The sequence below is a fragment of the Panthera onca genome, chromosome B3, assembly GCF_046562875.1.
Source record: "Panthera onca isolate mPanOnc1 chromosome B3, mPanOnc1 haplotype 2, whole genome shotgun sequence".
NCBI classification, from domain to species: Eukaryota; Metazoa; Chordata; class Mammalia; order Carnivora; family Felidae; genus Panthera; species Panthera onca.
The window spans coordinates 101,753,652-101,771,373 of NC_138344.1; the positions used below are offsets into that span (position 1 = coordinate 101,753,652).

At 36.3% G+C, this 17,722-nt stretch overlaps 1 protein-coding gene across 3 annotated transcripts in view; it reads right to left on the bottom strand.

The window, feature by feature from the left end:
- WDHD1 (WD repeat and HMG-box DNA binding protein 1) overlaps positions 1-17,722 on the bottom strand; it is a 69,874-nt gene that overhangs the window by 40,329 nt on the left and 11,823 nt on the right. For all 3 annotated transcript variants that reach the window (XR_013556106.2, XM_078448233.2, XM_078448234.2), the window contains exons 4-11: positions 12,636-12,787; positions 11,374-11,485; positions 11,141-11,191; positions 10,128-10,223; positions 8,065-8,157; positions 7,169-7,275; positions 6,676-6,817; positions 942-1,152 (exon numbers count right to left, since the gene is read on the bottom strand). Coding sequence is in view for 2 of the 3 variants with exons in the window: in XM_078448233.2 (XP_078304359.2) it covers positions 942-1,152; positions 6,676-6,817; positions 7,169-7,275; positions 8,065-8,157; positions 10,128-10,223; positions 11,141-11,191; positions 11,374-11,485; positions 12,636-12,787 (964 nt within the window). In the remaining variant the exon portion in view is untranslated. The remainder of the gene's footprint in view (positions 1-941; positions 1,153-6,675; positions 6,818-7,168; positions 7,276-8,064; positions 8,158-10,127; positions 10,224-11,140; positions 11,192-11,373; positions 11,486-12,635; positions 12,788-17,722) is intronic.

The following is a 17,722-nucleotide window of genomic DNA, read 5'->3' on the forward strand; positions in this document are numbered from 1 at the left end:
GAAGTTACATATATAATTTAAAAATTTTTAGTAACCGTATTTTAAATAGTAAAAAAAGGTTTAATTTTAATATTATACTGTATTAAAGTGTTATAATTTTGACATGTATTCAATGTTAAAAAATAACTAAAATATTTTACATTCTTTTTTTCATACTGTCTTCAAAGTCTGGTTGCATTCTATACTTATAACACATCTCATTTTGAACTAGCCACATCTCAAGTGCTCAAAAGCCACAGATGGCTTAATGGCCACCATACTGGACAGTACATATCTATACAATCTATGGTGACAGCCCCCTTTCATTACTCGTATTAGTCATTTATGCCTTCTCTTTCTTTCTGATCAGTCACGATAAAGGTTTAAAAATGTTACTGATCTTTTCAAAGAACTAGTTTTTGGTTTCACTGACTTTCTTTACAGCTTTTGGTTGTCAATATCATTGAATTCTATTTTTTATTTCCTTCCTTCTGCTAGTTTGGAGTTTAATCTCTTCTTCTGTTTCTAATTTGCTAAAGCAGAAGCTTAGATAATTGATTTGAAATCTTCTTTAACATAAGTACTTAATACTACATACTTCCCTCTACCCACTACGTTAGCTACATTCTACAAACTTAATAATGACTTCAAATAATAGTTTTTTTGTTGTTTTTTTTTTAATGTTTATTTATTTTTGAGACAGAGACAGACAGAGCATGAACAGGGGAGGGTCAGAGAGAGAAGGAGGCACAGAATCTGAAACAGGCTCCAAGCTCTGAGCGGTCAGCACAGAGCCCTACACGGGGCTCGAACTCACAGAGTGTGAGATCATGACCTGAGCCGAAGTCGGCCGCTTAACCGACTGAGCCACCCAGGCGCCCCTCAAATAATAGTTTTAATAAAAAAACTGTAAAATATCAATTGACAGGATGAATCATCACATCCACAAAGTCAATACATACCAACTGAGTTTTCATCATCTTCTAGAATGTGACTTCGCTGTCTAGGACGACCTGAAGCCAGCATGAGGTCGTCATCTTCTTCCTCATCATTTATAATTCTTTTTGAAAAAGAAGGGGTCTCCACTGCATTGTCATTTAGAAAATCACCAGCATTATTTGTATCATCTCCATCAAAAAGATCACTGTAATCTTTTTCTACTCTGCTAGAGACCTTGAACAAATTAACACAAATTACAAAGATTAGTGAACTATTTAAATAAATGCAATTACTCAAAAGCCAATTCTGTAATGTGCACCTATATATTCTACCAAGTAAGTAAATTCCCTGACAAGAATTAATTAATAAATGTATTTATAAGAATTATATTTCTGTGAGACTTAGTCCATATTTTAATTTTTTTTTTAACATTTATTCATTTTTGAGAGTAAGACAGACAGAGCATGAGCAGGGGAGGGGCAAAGAGAGAGGGAGACATAGAATCCGAAGCAGGCTCCAGGCTCTGAGCTGTCAGCACAGGGTCCAACGTGGGGCTTGAACTCACAAACTGCAAGTTCATTACCTGAGCTGAAGTTGGACACTTAACAGACTGAGGCACCCAGGCACCCCCCCACCCCAGTCCTTATTTTAAATGCCTTATAGTATTTATGGATGGGACAGGAGTGTACAACAGACATATAAAAAAATACTGTATATACCCAAATACAAGGCAAGGTTTTACTCCTCAAAAGTCATTCTCCAGAGAAGTGACCTATAAGTTCCTACAAAGTCTCTCATTAGTCATTCATTTATTTTTTAAAAAATTTTTTAATTTTTATTTTTGAGAGAGAGACAGAGTGTGAGTGGGGGAGGAGCAGAGAGAGGGAGACACAGAATCTGAAGTAGGCTCCAGACTGTGAGCTGTCAGCACAGAGCCTGATGTAGGGCTCGAACTCACGAACTGCGAGATCATGCCCTGAGCTGAAGTTGGAGGCTTACTGACTGAGCCACTCAGGCACCCCATTCATTTACTTTTATTTTAAATTTATTTTGTTTTATTTTGCTTAGGTAGGATATGTTTGCTTTCAATTATCTCAGTTAAAGCTAGTTTTTTGTGGGTTTTTTTTTTTTTGATGTTTATAAAAGTAAATGGATAGAACCAATAAAAAAATAAAGGAGGCAAGGAAATTCAACATTAATCCTTCATTCCTAGGAATATGAACATACCATTGCAAACACTAGATGTCACTGTAAATGATTTTTTAGATCACTTTATTTATTTATTTGTTAGGTAATCTCCACATCCAATGTGGGACTCAAACTCATGACCCTGACATCAGGAGTTGCAATGCTCTCCTAGACCAGGTGCCCCATAAGATCACTTTGAAAAACAAATAGTTTCTCCACATCCTCTCCAGCATCTATAGTCTCCTGATTTGTTCATTTTAGCCACTCTGACTGGCGTGAGGTGGTATCTCAGTGTGGTTTTGATTTGTATTTCCCTGATGAGGACTGATGTTGAGCATCTTTTCATGTACCTGTTGGCCATCTGGATGCCTTCTTTAGAGAAGTGTCTATTCATGTTTCTGCCTACTTCTTCACTGGATTGTTTTTCAGGTGTGGAGTTTGATGAGTTCTTTATAGATTTTGGATACTAGCCCTTCATCCAATATGTCATTTGCAAATATCTTTTCCCATTCTGTCAGCTGCCTTTTAGTTTTGTTGATTGTTTTCTTTGCAGTGCAGAAGCTTTTTATCTTGATGAGGTTCCAATAGTTCATTTTTGCTTTTAATTCCCTTGCCTTTGGAGATGTGTCAATTAAGAAATTGCTGCGACTGAGGTCAGAGAGGTTTTTTCCTGCTTTCTCCTCTAGGGTTTTGATGGTTTCCTGTCTCACATTCAGGTCCTTCATCCATTTTGAGTTTATTTTTGTGAATGGTGTTAAGAAAGTGGTCTGGTTTCATTCTTCTGCATGTTGCTGTCCAGTTCTCCCAGCACCATTTGTTAAAGAGACTGTCTTTTTTCCATTGGATATTCTTTCTTGCTTTGTCAAAGATTAGTTGGCCATACATTTGTGGGTCCAATTCTGGAGTCTCTATTCTATTCCCTTGGTTATGTGTCTGTTTTTGTGCCAATACCATTCTGTCTTGATGATTACAGCTTTGTAGTAAAGACTAAAGTATGGGATTGTGATGCCTCCCACTTTGGTTTTCTTCTTCAATATTACTTTGGCTATTTGGGGTCTTTTGTGATTCCTTACAAATTTTAGGATTGCTTGTTCTAGCTTCGAGAATGCTGGTGCAATTTTGATTGGGATTGCATTGAATGTGTAGATTGCTTTGGGTAGTATTAACATCTTAACAATATTTATTCTTCCAATCCATGAACACGGAATGTTTTTCCATTTCTTTGTATCTTCTTTAATTTCCTTCATAAGCTTTCTATAGTTTTCAGCATACAGATCTTTTACATCTTTGGTTAGGTCTACTCCTAGGTATTTTATGAAACAGGAAGCCTCTTGCACTGTTGGTGGGAATGCAAACTGGTGGAGCCACTCTGGAAAAGTGTGGAGATTCCTCAAAAAATTAAAAATAGATCTACCCTATGACCCAGCAATAGCACTGCTAGGAATTTACCCAAGGGATACAGGAGTGCTGATGCAGAGGGGCACTTGTACCCCAATGTTTATAGCAGCACTTTCAACAATAGCCAAATAATGGGAAGAGCCTAAATCTCCATCAACTGATGAATGGATAAAGAAGTTGTGGTTTATATACACAATGGAATACTACTTGGCAATGAGAAAGAATGAAATGTGGACTTTTGTAGCAACGTGGATGGAACTGGAGAGTGTTATGCTAAGTGAAATAAGTCCTACAAGGAAAGACGGATACCATGTTTTCACTCTTATGTGGATCCTGAGAAACTTAACAGAAGACCATGGCAGAGGGGAAGGGGGGAAAAAAAAAGTTACAGAGAGGGAAGGAGGCAAACCATAAGAGACTCTTAAAAACTGAGAATAAACTGGGGCGCCTGGGTGGCTCAGTCGGTTAAGCGGCCGACTTCGGCTCAGGTCATGATCTCGCAGTCCGTTGAGTTTGAGCCCCGCGTCGGGCTCTGTGCTGACAGCTCAGAGCCTGCAGCCTGTTTCAGATTCTGTGTCTCCCTCTCTCTGACCCTCCCCTGTTCATGCTCTGTCTCTCCCTGTCTCAAAAATAAATAAAACGTTAAAAAAAATTTTTTTTTAAATAAAAAATAAAAAAAACAGAATAAACTGAGGGTTGATGGGGGGTGGGAGATAGGAGAAAGTGAGTGATGGGCATTGAGGAGGGCACCTTTTGGGATGAGCACTGGGTGTTGTATGGAAACCAATTTGACAAAGAATTTCATATTAAAAAAAAAGTGAATAGTAAGCAGATAACACTGTAGAGCTCACAAGTGACTCCTATAGCATGAATGAAAACTGTACAAATGTTAATTAATACAATGAAAACTTGTGGTATAAAATTATTTTTTTTACTTTTTTTTAATTTTGAGAGAGCAAGTGAGTGTGAGTGGGGAAGGGCAGAGAGAGAGGGGGGTGGGGGAGAGAGAAAATCCCAAGCAGGCTCCACACTGCCAGCACAGAGCCTGATGTGAGGCTCAGTCTCACAAACTGTGAGATCATGACCTGAGCTGAAACCAAGAGTCTGACTGAGCCATCTAGGCAACCCAAGTATGGTATAAAATTCTAATGATAGCACCATTAAGATTCAAAAGGAACTGGGGTGCCTGGGTGGCTCAGTTGGTTGAGCATCCAACTCCTGGTTTCAGCTTGGGTCATGATCTCGCAGTTCTTGAGTTCAAGTTCTGCATCAGGCTCTGTGCCGACAGCTCAGAGTCTGAAGCCTGCTTGAAATTCTGGGTCTCCCTCTCTGTCCCTCCCCCACTCACGGTCTGCCTTTCTCTCAAAAAATAAACATTAAAAAAAAATTAAAAAGATTGAAAAGGAACTTTATCACAAATATTTTAGATTGAGTACATAAGATTGTGTTCTAGAAAACTAATGTTTAATGAAATAAGAGAACAGAAAACAAATGCTTCTAAACTCCTACATTTAGACATATGACACAACAGTGTTTCAGTTTTAATCATTATCTATTTAATCGATCCTATTAACTTCCCTATATTAGGAAAGATGAAGATTTGTTATAATTCTCAACCACCCCTACTCTCTTATATTTATGTATAATATTCTATCCCAATCCTCCCAATATAGATAAATTCTCATTTTGGTTGGATCAATATGCAGGAATTAGATTATTAGGACCATTTAAATGCTATTCCTAGTCGAATAAAGATAATAGCAACACTTATAAACTGTGCTAGAGACTGTTCTAATTCTATACATAACTGATATAATCCTCACAATAAAATCCTAGGCAGTAGGCATTATTCCTATCCTCATTTTATAAATGTGGTATATAATGATCACTTTTCCCTTGTTTTACAACTTTTTTCCTGGAGTTAAAAATCTTCTCTCTCTTTAGGTCTTTTTTCTTGGATAGATTCCCCAAGGACGATTCTTCCAATCTCTTGCCTGAAAAACCTAAAACTGACTGACAACGCTCTAGGAGTCAAGGATGAAAAATAAGCTGAGAATTTTAACATTGAAGTATATACACTTTCATTTAATCCTTTTCAGTACAGTATTCCGCTTTTGCCCAGTGCCGCTCAACTGTACCCAGTGTTCTGACCAAAGACCTTCTCTGTTTTACCTTTTCCAGAGATCTAATCTCCAGCATCCTGCCAGAATATACATGGCAGTGAAGGAAGGCACTAGCTATGCACACCAATGTTGAGACTGGAGACATCTACTTGTTCATTAAACCAACCTCCTATTTTTAGCCCCACTTCTAGAAGTAACTAGTGCTACCAAATTCTGAATCATTGAGGATTCAGTCAGGCAAGCTGAACTGCATCCCAGCTTTCCCCCAACTGCAGTCTTCGGAATCAATTTTTTGACTTTTGAGAAGCTAAACTTAGTTTCCAATCATGCTTCTGTTTTTCAGCCTCCAAAATTTTGTTACTATCACCACTTCAACTGTCTTCTTTAACCTTATCAGATTATGCATTTAAAAAGAACTATTTAGTGTGATTTTAGTGGGGGTTCCAAATATCAGGTTGTCTGAGCAGACATAAATGGATGTATTAAGTCCACGATCTTTAACTGGAACTCTAAACCAAGACTTAAGTTTGACTGGGTATATTTGCCAGGCAGGGGGAATAATGAACAAAACCAAGGACTTGTATAAAACAAGATGGCCTATTTAAAGCAATTTAGTTAGTAAGGCTGGATGGCTAAGCATTAAGAGATATAAGGATAGCTCTCAGAATTAAAGTGAATTCAGAGCTGAAAAGGTTGATAGGCTACACTAAGTTATAATTATTAACTCTAATTTTATCTATATTTACTTAAGTAACAATCCCCAGAACATCAGGATACTAAAATAGTACTTCACAAAGGTATTCCTTATAAAGCCAAGGAATATTAATAGGCATTATATTGAGGGGAAAAAGTTTCTCAGTAAAATATATTTGGGAAATATTACGTTAAACAAGTTTAAACAGTTTTCTTTATGATAAATCATTAGTGAGCCTCTAATAATAATAACGAATTATAACTTTCAAAGAAAGTAATGTTTTTTGTGATGTTTTCCAAATCCATATGACCACAAAAGACTGAAGAAACTATTCTACCACATATTACTTATTACCTTACTACTTGATGTCTTTCCATTGGGTTCACAAACATTTTCCAGGAGCCCTAGATTTCCTTCTGCATCAGTATAAGCTATTCGACCAGAAGTAGGATGCCATGCCAGGCCACAAATTGCATAACCTTTTTCATGTTTCACCCTAAAAATTAAAAAGTGAGTTCTTAAAACGCTACCAAAAAATATATAAACTATACATTTCTTTAGGAAAATTTTAGTTAGAAAACGTTAAATGATTTCTAACAAACTATTAACTATGTTCGTATTTTGACAATCTAATAATTGTAAATTTGTATGTTTCAAAATAAAACAAACCAAAATCTAATAGGAAAAAAAAAAAGCAAAAGAGGGGTGCCTGGCTGGTTCAGTCTGGCGGTTCAGTCAGTAAAGCATACAACTCTTGATCTTGGGGCCATGAGTTCAAGCCCCACACTGGGTGTACAGATTACTTTTAAAAATAAATAAACAAACAAACAAATAAGTTGAATCATACCTTTCCATGCAACCTTTGGTTTCCACATTCCAAACTATAATTAAACCATTAATACTCCCTGCAGCTAAATATTGCCCACAGGGAGACCAGGTTACTATATTCAGGGCCTATAGGAAAAACAATAAATAACAATTTGCATAATTTGAAAATAAACACTTATTGCCAAATTCAAATTTTTATAACCCATATTCTGTGTAACTTATAATTAAATCAATTCACAAATGGCAAGACAGTTTGCTTATTCAACTTTCTTTTTCAATAATAATTCAACTATCACTAAGCGGTTATTACTTTGTTTACCATGAGAAAATTATGCTGGCACAATTTTAAAAGCAAAAGCTAAAAACTGTTATTATCCTAGAGAGATAACAAAAGGTATCCTCTTAGCAGTCATCACCAAGATGAAGAGAACTAGTAAGTGAAGTGAACTGTACTAAGCCACTGCTGACCTACTGGGCCTCTTGTTTCCTTACATGCCGAATGGGTGTGTATAAGAGGAGAGAGAGAATATAGAACAACAACCTTTCCTGCTCTAAAATTCCAGAGTCCATGATCATAAGTCTCAATAAAACTCATTTAACAATAAAGGCTAATTACTGATCATGTGAAAATAACATGTTCTAATACTATGTTAGAGTTAAATTTGACTTCTTATAAATTAAGAAATTTTCTTACCAACTTCACAAATAGAAAGCTCAGACAAGACCTAGCAAAGACCTATCTACTGTCCAGTTACTGGCTAAATGAAGACAGGTTGAGGGACAAAAGTTGGACACATGAACAACAATCTGGCATTGTTCTCCATTTCCAACAACACTTAACTGCGATTATATTTAGTCCAAGTATACCTGAAATATTCCTGTTAGCTAATTCAAAGTGTCACTTATAAAACTTACCTGAGAGATGAAATTATCTGAAAGATCAAACTGATTATTCCAAGTTTCTCTTCTATATAGCTTAACAGATTTTTCCACAGGAACTGCCAGTAACTATTAGGAAAGAAAAATGATTTAAACAAAAATTTACAATAAATTAAATTTGAGAGGGAAAAAAAAGGCAAAAAGTTCATCAAAATAAGCCTAGAAAACATAAAAGCAAATTTGTATTTTAATTGGCAACTAAAAACTCAGAAAACTACTTAAAATTTTGATAAGCAAAGAATGAATGATCACTCTATTTGCTTGCACTGAAAACCAGAGTACTTATAGTTATGTATTTTTAATACTGCTTTTCAGGAATCTAAGCCCTTTGGATCTAAAAATTCATCTCATTTGCTAAAAGGAAAGAAATAGGTCCAGAATGCTTTAAACATCTTAAAAGGAAACTTATCGACTTACATATTCTTCCAAGCAAATAGAAAAAATTAAATCAGTATATTGTATGTTTATCACAAAAAGAAAAAAGTATTATTTATGAACAGAAAAACTATGTTAATTGTATTGATTTTTAAATTAATGTTTCATAAGCAAAGAAAAATAAATCCTAAATTCTACAACTATCACTTTAATGCAGAATGTAATCTTAAGAGTTCACATGATATAGGGGCATCTGGATGGCTCAGTCAGTTAGGCATCCGACTTGATTTCAGCCCAGGTCATGATCTCATGGTTTCGTGGGTTTGAGTCCAGTGTCTGGCTCCGCACTGATGGTATGGAGCCTGCTCAGGATTCTCTCTCTCTCTACCCCTCCCACGAGTGTTATTCCTGTCTCTCAAAATAAATAAATAAACTTAAAAAAAAAAAAAAAGTTGATGACACAAAGGACATAGATTAAATAAAGTCTCCCTCCCATCTCTAAATCCTATTTCTACTTCCCAAAGGTACACATAAGCATAGACTCTACAAGAACGCATAGAGGGGTGACTTTCATTCCTGATTTCAGCTCAGGTCATGATCTCACAGTTCATGGGTTCCAGCCCCACTTCGGTCTCTGTGTTGACAGCTCAGAGCCTAGAGACTGTTTTGGATTCTGTCTCCCTCTCTCTCTGCCCCACCCTCAATTGCACTGTCTCTCTCTCAAAAACTAGTAAGTGTTAAAAAACATTTTTTTTCTTAATTCCTAAGAATGGAATATATTTTTTTCTTTAAATCTTCTTTTACTGCTCTTGATAGCAAGTTAAAATTTTTATAGCTCTTTCACATTTTTGGTAAGTTTATCCCTAGTTATTTCATCTTTTTTGATTTCACAGTAAATGCATCATTTTTTTCCACACCATGTTTTCTAAATGGCTATTATTTATATATGATTGCTAGTGGTTTTGTGTATTAGTTTGTTTCCAGCTACCTTATTGAATTTTCTTATTAGTAATATTTTTCCCTCCAGTGATTTCTTAAGATCTCCTTATATTCAAGCATTTCATTCTCTTTCCTCTCTTCAAGCAGGTCCTATCTTTCTACCATCAGTTACTACCTCCAAAATGTGAAATGGTAGTAGAAAGAGCAGACATAACAAGACTGTTTCCAGAGTTGTTCCATTAAATACAATGTAAAGAAGAATATAGGGGCGCCTGGGTGGCGCAGTCGGTTAAGCGTCTGACTTCAGCCAGGTCACGATCTCGCGGTCTGTGAGTTCGAGCCCCGCGTCAGGCTCTGGGCTGATGGCTTGGAGCCTGTTTCTGATTCTGTGTCTCCCTCTCTCTCTGCCCCTCCCCCATTCATGCTCTGTCTCTGTCCCAAAAATAAATAAAAAACGTTGAAAAAAAAAAAATTTAAAAAAAATAAAAAAAAAGAAGAAAATAACATTAATTCATTCAAAATGCACTCTTCAGAAAAAACCTTTATGAAGTTAAAACGTTTCTTAAAACATTTCAGAATTAATTAGTTGGCTTGGGGCACTAAAACTTATAACCTACATAAAATAGCTAAAACTTAAAAAACTAATTCTACTATTCTCACATTCAAAGTTGACAAGAACTAGAAGAAATAACAAAAACAAAGGTTGAAAAATAAGAGTCACTTACCTTCCCACCTTTTGGCTGCCAAGCAAGTCTGCAGATTGATTTTGCATTTATCACATCATTGCATTTTTGTAGCAGTGGCCAACTAATAGCACATGTCTGATTTTTAAAAAAGAAAGATTTATTTCTCTTTACTAAATTTCTTCCAAAAAGATATGCAGAATAGAATAAATTTAATAGGTGATTTCTTCAAACTGATATATGGCTAAGAGAAAAGCAACTTAATTCACTTTCATCTAATTATGATGAAATTACTAAATTACTTTAAGTAATTCACAGGTATAAAGAGCAAAAATCTTAAATAATTAAATTAGAGTATTTCCTGTGTAGAATAAGCGAACAATATACTCTGAATAAATGTACACACACACACAAAAACCCCAATACATTAAAATATTAAAGTGTCTACAAAAATAAATTTAAGAGATCTCCTAGAAAATGTTAAGGTGTCAAAGTCAACCCTTCTGAACAGTTCAAACATGAGGGGAAGAAACTGTGCCTATTGAGGAGGCATACCTGTGGGGGATATTTTTCTCATCAGCCACATTATCTCTAGAATGTCTCAGGAAGAATTAATTGTTCCCTGTGCCAATCTAGAGAGCACTTTCTTGATATCTCCTTCAAAACTTTTAACAGGTTGGTTAGAATAAGTCGTTTATGTGATTCTCCAAATAAAGTGTGGCCAATGTCTTTGTTTTTGTATCCGCAACATCAAGGTCCCAACACATGGTAGTTCATTTGTAAATACACATTGACTGAATTTTCCCCACTGATTTATAAAACCTAAAAATGAAATATAAATCTATTGCTTCCCTTGTGATTGGGTACAAAAGCAATTAGTCTTCAACACACTTTTGCACTAGATTATCATAGGATTTGATCACAGAAACAGTATTCAATGCTACTCAAAAGAAAAAAACTAAAAAGAAAAAGAATTAATTTAGCCCAATGATATGTAACACCCCATTTATGACAGAAATGAGCAAAAAGTTTTAAATTCAAGTTGAGAAGTTTACCTGATCTGAAATTTGCCATACTTTGACAGATCCATCACAACTAGCTGATGCCTGCAGAAATAAAATAATAAATTTCTCTATAGTTACAACCATAATACTATATGGAAACTGGTTCAACTGATAAATCAAACAGCCTTTTTATCAACGGTGTGAAATATTCTAATTCTCTTATAATTTTAAACATACTGAAGAAAAACAAACAAACAAACAAACAAAGGTGAAAAAATGATTACCAGAAAGATGTCCTTAGGATCAAAAGAAAGACTTAAAATAGGGGCATCATGTCCTCGAAATGTTTTCTGTTGGCTGCAATCCATCACATCCACAACTTTGACTAGAAAATCACTGTGAACAGTAAGAGTAATGTATAACAGGCATTAATATAAATGTCAATACAAAGCCTCTCCTAAAACCTGACTCAAATATTTCAAGAGTAAATGCCGTAATTTTTTTATAGCAATTTGTAAAATTTGGCATCAAAATTTAAGGACTTACCTTTTAATTTTGCTCTGTAAAAATACCATAAACACGATTCAAGATTTCCCATTAAAATACAAATACTTTCTGGGGCTCCTAGATGGCTCAGTCGTTAAGTGTCTGATTTCCACTCAGGTCACGATCTCACAGTTCGTTGAGTTTGACCCCTGGTCAGGCTCTCTGTTGTCAGCTCAGAGCCCACTTCAGATCCTCTGCTTCCCTCTCTCTCTGCCCCTCTCCTGCTCGCACTCTCTTTCCCTGTCTCTCAAAATTAAATAAAAACGTTAAAAAATAATAAAAATTTTTAAAAAATTAAAAATAGAAATACTTCCTAAGTGACTTCCTCAGTTACATCTCAAGCTTCTATTATTTACCAATTAATTAAAGTCACGACCATTTTTTAAAGTCTCAATAATATTTATTTAATTTTTAAAAGTTTATCCATTTATTTTGAGAGAGAAGGAAAGAGCAAGAGCGGGAAAGAGGCAGAGAGAGAGAGAAAGAATCTCAAACAGGCTCTGCATTGTCAGCATAGAGCCTCATGCAGGGCTTGAACCCACAAACCGTGAGATCATGACCTGAACCAAAATCAAGAGTCAGATGCTTAACCAACTAAGCCACCCAGGCACTCCTCAACCATATTTAAAAGTACTGTGCCTTTTACTCCACCTCAGCAATTTAATTGTTTTTTTTTTTTTCCTGTGACAAATAAGCATCAAGAGAAACAACAAAAATCCTACAGTACAGTCCACATTCTACCCTAATGATTTTTGAAATTTTGTATCAAACTATCATGTTTCCCTAATCTGTTTCAGCATTTACTGAACAGGTTGTCTGCAAAGCAACGTATCTCAATTCACAAAGCGTAGGTTGTCCTCAAAAACCTTTACTGAACACTTGAATATAAAAATTAACAACAACAAAAAAAAGGGCAAAGTCCTGAAAATGCTACCCTGAAACCAACACATGGCCATTCTGTTCTAGTATTACTTCCTTTTCTGGTATCAAAGAGCCTCACCTAGATCCGGCAGCAATTTTTACACCATCTCCATTAAAGACCACATGGTTTGCATTTGTGGTAAAGCGAGTCAATATACCATCTGGAACTCCTTCAGGAAATGTGTGGACTTGAATAGTATTGTTAGATACTGCAGTGACCAATTTCCCATTCTAAAAGAAAAATAAAAGAAATATTACAAAAAAAAAATCCAAATCAATTGAGAGTCTCTTCACACTTAACAATCCTATAAAAAAAATCTTATAAATGTAGTTAATGTCAAGAGAAAAATCATCACTCAGTATACAACTTTCCTGAATGTCTATTAGCAAGAAAAATTTATTTACTACCTTTATATAATTTAATTCCCTCTTCACCAGCCAAATTTTTAGGCTCTGGATTTTCTTTTTTTAAAGGTGGTTCTTGGGGCTTTTTTATGTTATTTTTTTTTTTTTAATGTTTATTTATTTTTGACAGAGAGAGAGAGAAAGAGACAGACAGACAGAGAGCATGAGCAGAAGAGGGGCGGAGAAAGGGAGACACAGAATCCAAAGCAGGCTCCAGGCTCTGAGCTGTCAGCACAGAGCCCATTGCGGGGCTTGAACTCATGAACTGCAATGTCATGACTAGAACCGAAGTCAGATGCTTAACAGGCTGAGTCACCCAGGTGCCCCAGAAAGGTGGTTTTTGTTAATGTTTATTTATTTTGAGAGAGAGAGAGAGAGAGAGAGACAGACAGACAGACAGACAGAACGCAAGTGGGAAAGGGGTAGAGACAGAGGGACAGAGTGTCCCAAGCAGGCTCTACGCTGCCAACACAGAGCCCAACATGGGGCTCGATCCCACGAACTGCAAGATCATGACCTGAACGGAAATTAAGAGTCGGACACTCAACCAAGTTGTCCAGGTGCCCCTTAAAACACTAGACAGAAAGATGGTGGAGTAGGAGGATCCTAAACAGAGTATACTTAGAATGATGAGCAACGAATAATGTATAGAATTGTTGAATTACTATATCATACACCTGAAACTAATATAACACTATACGTTAATTATACTGTAGTTAAAAATATAAATAATTTTTTTAAATAATAAAATTAAATTAGGGGTGGCTGGGCGGCTCACTTAGTTAAGCATCTGACTCTTGATTTTGGCTCAGGTCATGATCTCATGGTGGTGAGAATGAGCCCCACATTGGGCTCCATACTGGGCATGGAGCCTGCTTAAGATTCTCTCTCTTCCAGGGTGCCTGGGTGGCTCAGTCAGTTGAGTGTTCGACTCTTGATTTTGGCTCAGGTCACGATCTCATGGTTAGTAGTTCAAGCCCCAAGTTGGGCTCTGTGCAGATAGTGCAGAGCCTGCTTGGAATTCTCACCCTCCTCCTCTCTCCCTGTTCTTCCCCAGCTCATGCACACTCTCTCTCTCTCTCTCTCTCTCTCTCTCTCTCTCTCTCAAAAAAAAAAAAAAAAAAAAAAAATTCTCTCTCTTCTTCTCCCTCTGCCCTCCTGTGCTCCCACATGCACTCTAATAATAAACATTAAATAATAAAATTAAATTTAAAAATTAAGAACACTAAATAAACGGAAAATTTTAGGATATGAAAATGATCAGGAGAGACCATTGCTTTGCAGAGATTTTAGCTAAGAATCATAAAAGGTAAAGTATCTGCCCTGGAAACTTAATTTTATTACTTCTCTAGGAGGGGCTCTGATAAATCATATGGTCAATTTATTAATTTAGATTAAATGGTAACTGCCAAAAAACCAAATACTCAAGTTTGTTAATGAATATCCTATAGCAACAGATCTCAGCCATATTTGCACATGTAAGACCCTCTGTCTATCTATAGCACCTGCTCTCACTCCAGTGGAAAAAGAACTTAGTAATACAGTGACATGTTACTATACAGAAAAATTTGGGAAGATGTATACATCTGTTCAAGTAATAGTACAGATGATTCAGATTTGAACTACAATATATACTTATCTTCAAATACTGGAAAACTGGTAAAAAGTACTGTTTATGCCTACATTGTAACTACTGGATGTAATTAAACAATCCACAAAAGACTACATCTATAATGTTGAAGCTAACAATAATTTAATGTGAAAACAAGAGAATCAAGGAAAAACTATAACCAACTCAAGACAACACTGATGATGCTACATATTCTTTGGCAAAACTGCAGAAACACCCACTATCTGTGTGCATATACAGGAATTATGCAACCTGGCTGTGCTTTACTTGACAGATCTCTCAGTAAAATCAATGAAGCACCCTCAGCTCTAATAAACAATTTCAGTAATTTTTAAATAACACATTAACTAGGCCTCTATTCATATGAAAATATTAAAGTATATCTATACTTCCTCACCCAGGAGACCTGAACAAAGGACTTGTTTTGAAATCAATTTCCAACCAATCTACTGAGAAATCAAATCACTATCAGTACTTTGTCAACTAGTAAAATTGAAAAAAAGAAAAACAAAAAAGAAAACACCCAAAAGATCAGGGCTCTGGTCAGATCACTCTTCTCCCTGGTGGACTGACAGGAATGGATCCCAGCACCGGCTGACTTGAGCTCTAGTCCACGGTGTTTCTTACCAACTGTGTCATTTGACCTTCCTCAGAGCTTTGACTTTCCCACGAATAAAACAGGGGTAATTCCACATACTTCTCTATAACTTTGTTAAAAGGCCTTGACAACGTAAAATACCATGCAGACGTTAACTATTACTTAACCAATTGATTAATTTCAGTTTCACTATTTTAGAGTGATATTTTCTCCATTTTGTTATCCAATAAAACATCTAACTGTACTTTCCTGTACCACTGACTCCAAAACCATAAACAATTATGTTTTAAATGAAATGTGTTGTAAAGCTGTCAACTTTACATGGTTATTTGGTAATGTCATTTCAATGAAGTACCATCACCTTTATTTCTAAAGCCAAAGAAAACATTTTAGCGCAGATTATCAGATTTCTAGTGGACTGAATAATGACCCCCGAAAGGCGTGCCTAAATCCTAAACCTAGGTACCTGTGAATGTGATCTTATTTGGAAAGAGCATCTTTGGCCGATATAGTAAATTAAGGATGTAAATCCAATGATTGGTGTCCTTATAAGAAAAAGGAGAAGGGATTTGAGACACAAAGACACAGAGAAAAAGGCAATGGGAACATGGGAGGCACAGATCAATGTTTCTTCCAACCAAGCAACACTGAGGATTACTGACAACGACCAGAAGCTAGGAGAGAGGCATAGAACAGACTCCCTCAGAGCCTCTAAAGGAGCTAACCGTGCCAACACCTTGGTTTCAGGCTTCTTGCCTTCTGAACCATGAGACAACAATTTTCTGTTGTTTTAAGCCACCAAGGGTTTGACAATTTGTTCCAGCTTCCCTAGGAAACTACTACAAGACCACTTTTTTCCTTCTTTACACTCTTCATATATAAATGTAGTGCATACTTACTCTAGAAGAAAAATAACAACATGAAAGTGTTCTGGGCAAAGAGTGAGTTTCCCTACTCTTATGAAGTAATCTCTGTTAACATTTTGAGTTAAATCTTTCTAACTCTCTTACACACATATGCAAATTTCAAGTATATATATGTCTGTGTATCCTTTATTTTAACAAACATAAGACTACACGATACAGGCTGCTGTGCAACTTTTTCATTTTTCAACTCACTGTAAACATCTTTGCTGATAGATATATAGCCACACCCTCATTTTTTTTGTGTATCTGCATAGTATTACATTACAGGGCTCTACCAATTTACAAAACAAATTCTCTTTTGAAGAACAATTGGTTCTAATTTTTGCTATTATAAAAAGTAGTTTTACTAATATATCCTTGTCCACATAAATATGAAAGTATGTATTTCCTCAGGGTAAATAGCCAGAAATGACTATGTGCATTCTAAGTTTGATGTATGGTATCAATTTACTTTTTAAAAAGCTCCCCAGTTACACTTCCAGCAACTGTTGTGCAATACTGTAAAATAACAGAAAATAGACATTAGCCTTTGCCTCCCATTCCTGGCAGAGTTCTAAAACCCTTGAAACTTCCTAAGTGATAAGACTACTAGGAACAGCTTTTGTTCTAATATTTGGTCTTTGACCCTGGTTCCTGACACAAAGCTCTTAAATCTCTTGGAATTTCATCGGTGATAGAAATGTCTTTTGTCCTAAGGAGGCAATTCTTGGCAGACTCCTGGATAACTTCAGAATGAGGGCTCATGATTACAAAAACCAAACCATGGGGTGCCTGGGTGGCTCAGTTGGTTGGGTATCCAACTTCAGTTCAGGTCATGAACTCACAGTTTGTGAGTTCAAGCCCCATATCAGGCTGTATGCTGACAGCGCAGAGCCTGGAGCCTGCTTTGGATTCTGTGTGTCTCTGCCCCTCCCCGCCCTCTCAAAAATAAAGAAACATTAAAAAAAAAATCAAAATTAGAGGCTTGGAACTTTTAGCCCTACCCCACTTCATCCAGGAAAAGGAGAAGAGCTAGAAATGGAATTAATAAACAACCATGTCAATGTAATGAAGCCTTCATAAAAATCCCAATAGCATGAGGTTCAAGGAGTTTCCAGGTTGGTGAATATATTCACGTACCAGGAGGATGTTCAGACCCCAACTCCATGGGGAAAAAATACCCTCCCAGACCTCATACTATGTATCTCTTCATCTGCCTGTTTACCTGCATCCTTTATCTATACTTCATTATATAATGAACTGGTACCAGTGTTTCCGCCTGAATTCTGTGAGCTGTTTGTAGCAAATGACTGAAACCATTTCATTTTCGAGGGGGCGGGGCATGGGAACCTCTGATTTGTAGCCAAGTAGGACAGATGCTGTGGGTAAGCTGGGGACTTACTACTTTCAACTTGTATGTAAAGTGGGGAGCAGTTTTGTGGCACTGAGCCCCTAACCTGTGAGGTCTGTGCTAACTCTGTGCTAGTGTCAGAATTGAACTGAACTATAGGACACCCAGCTAATATTACAGAAATTTGTTTGGTGTGGGGGAAAAATCCACACATCCAGTGGTTGAGGTGTTAGGAGCATGGTAGTAGTGTGAGTGTAACAGAAAACCACAAGTGAGT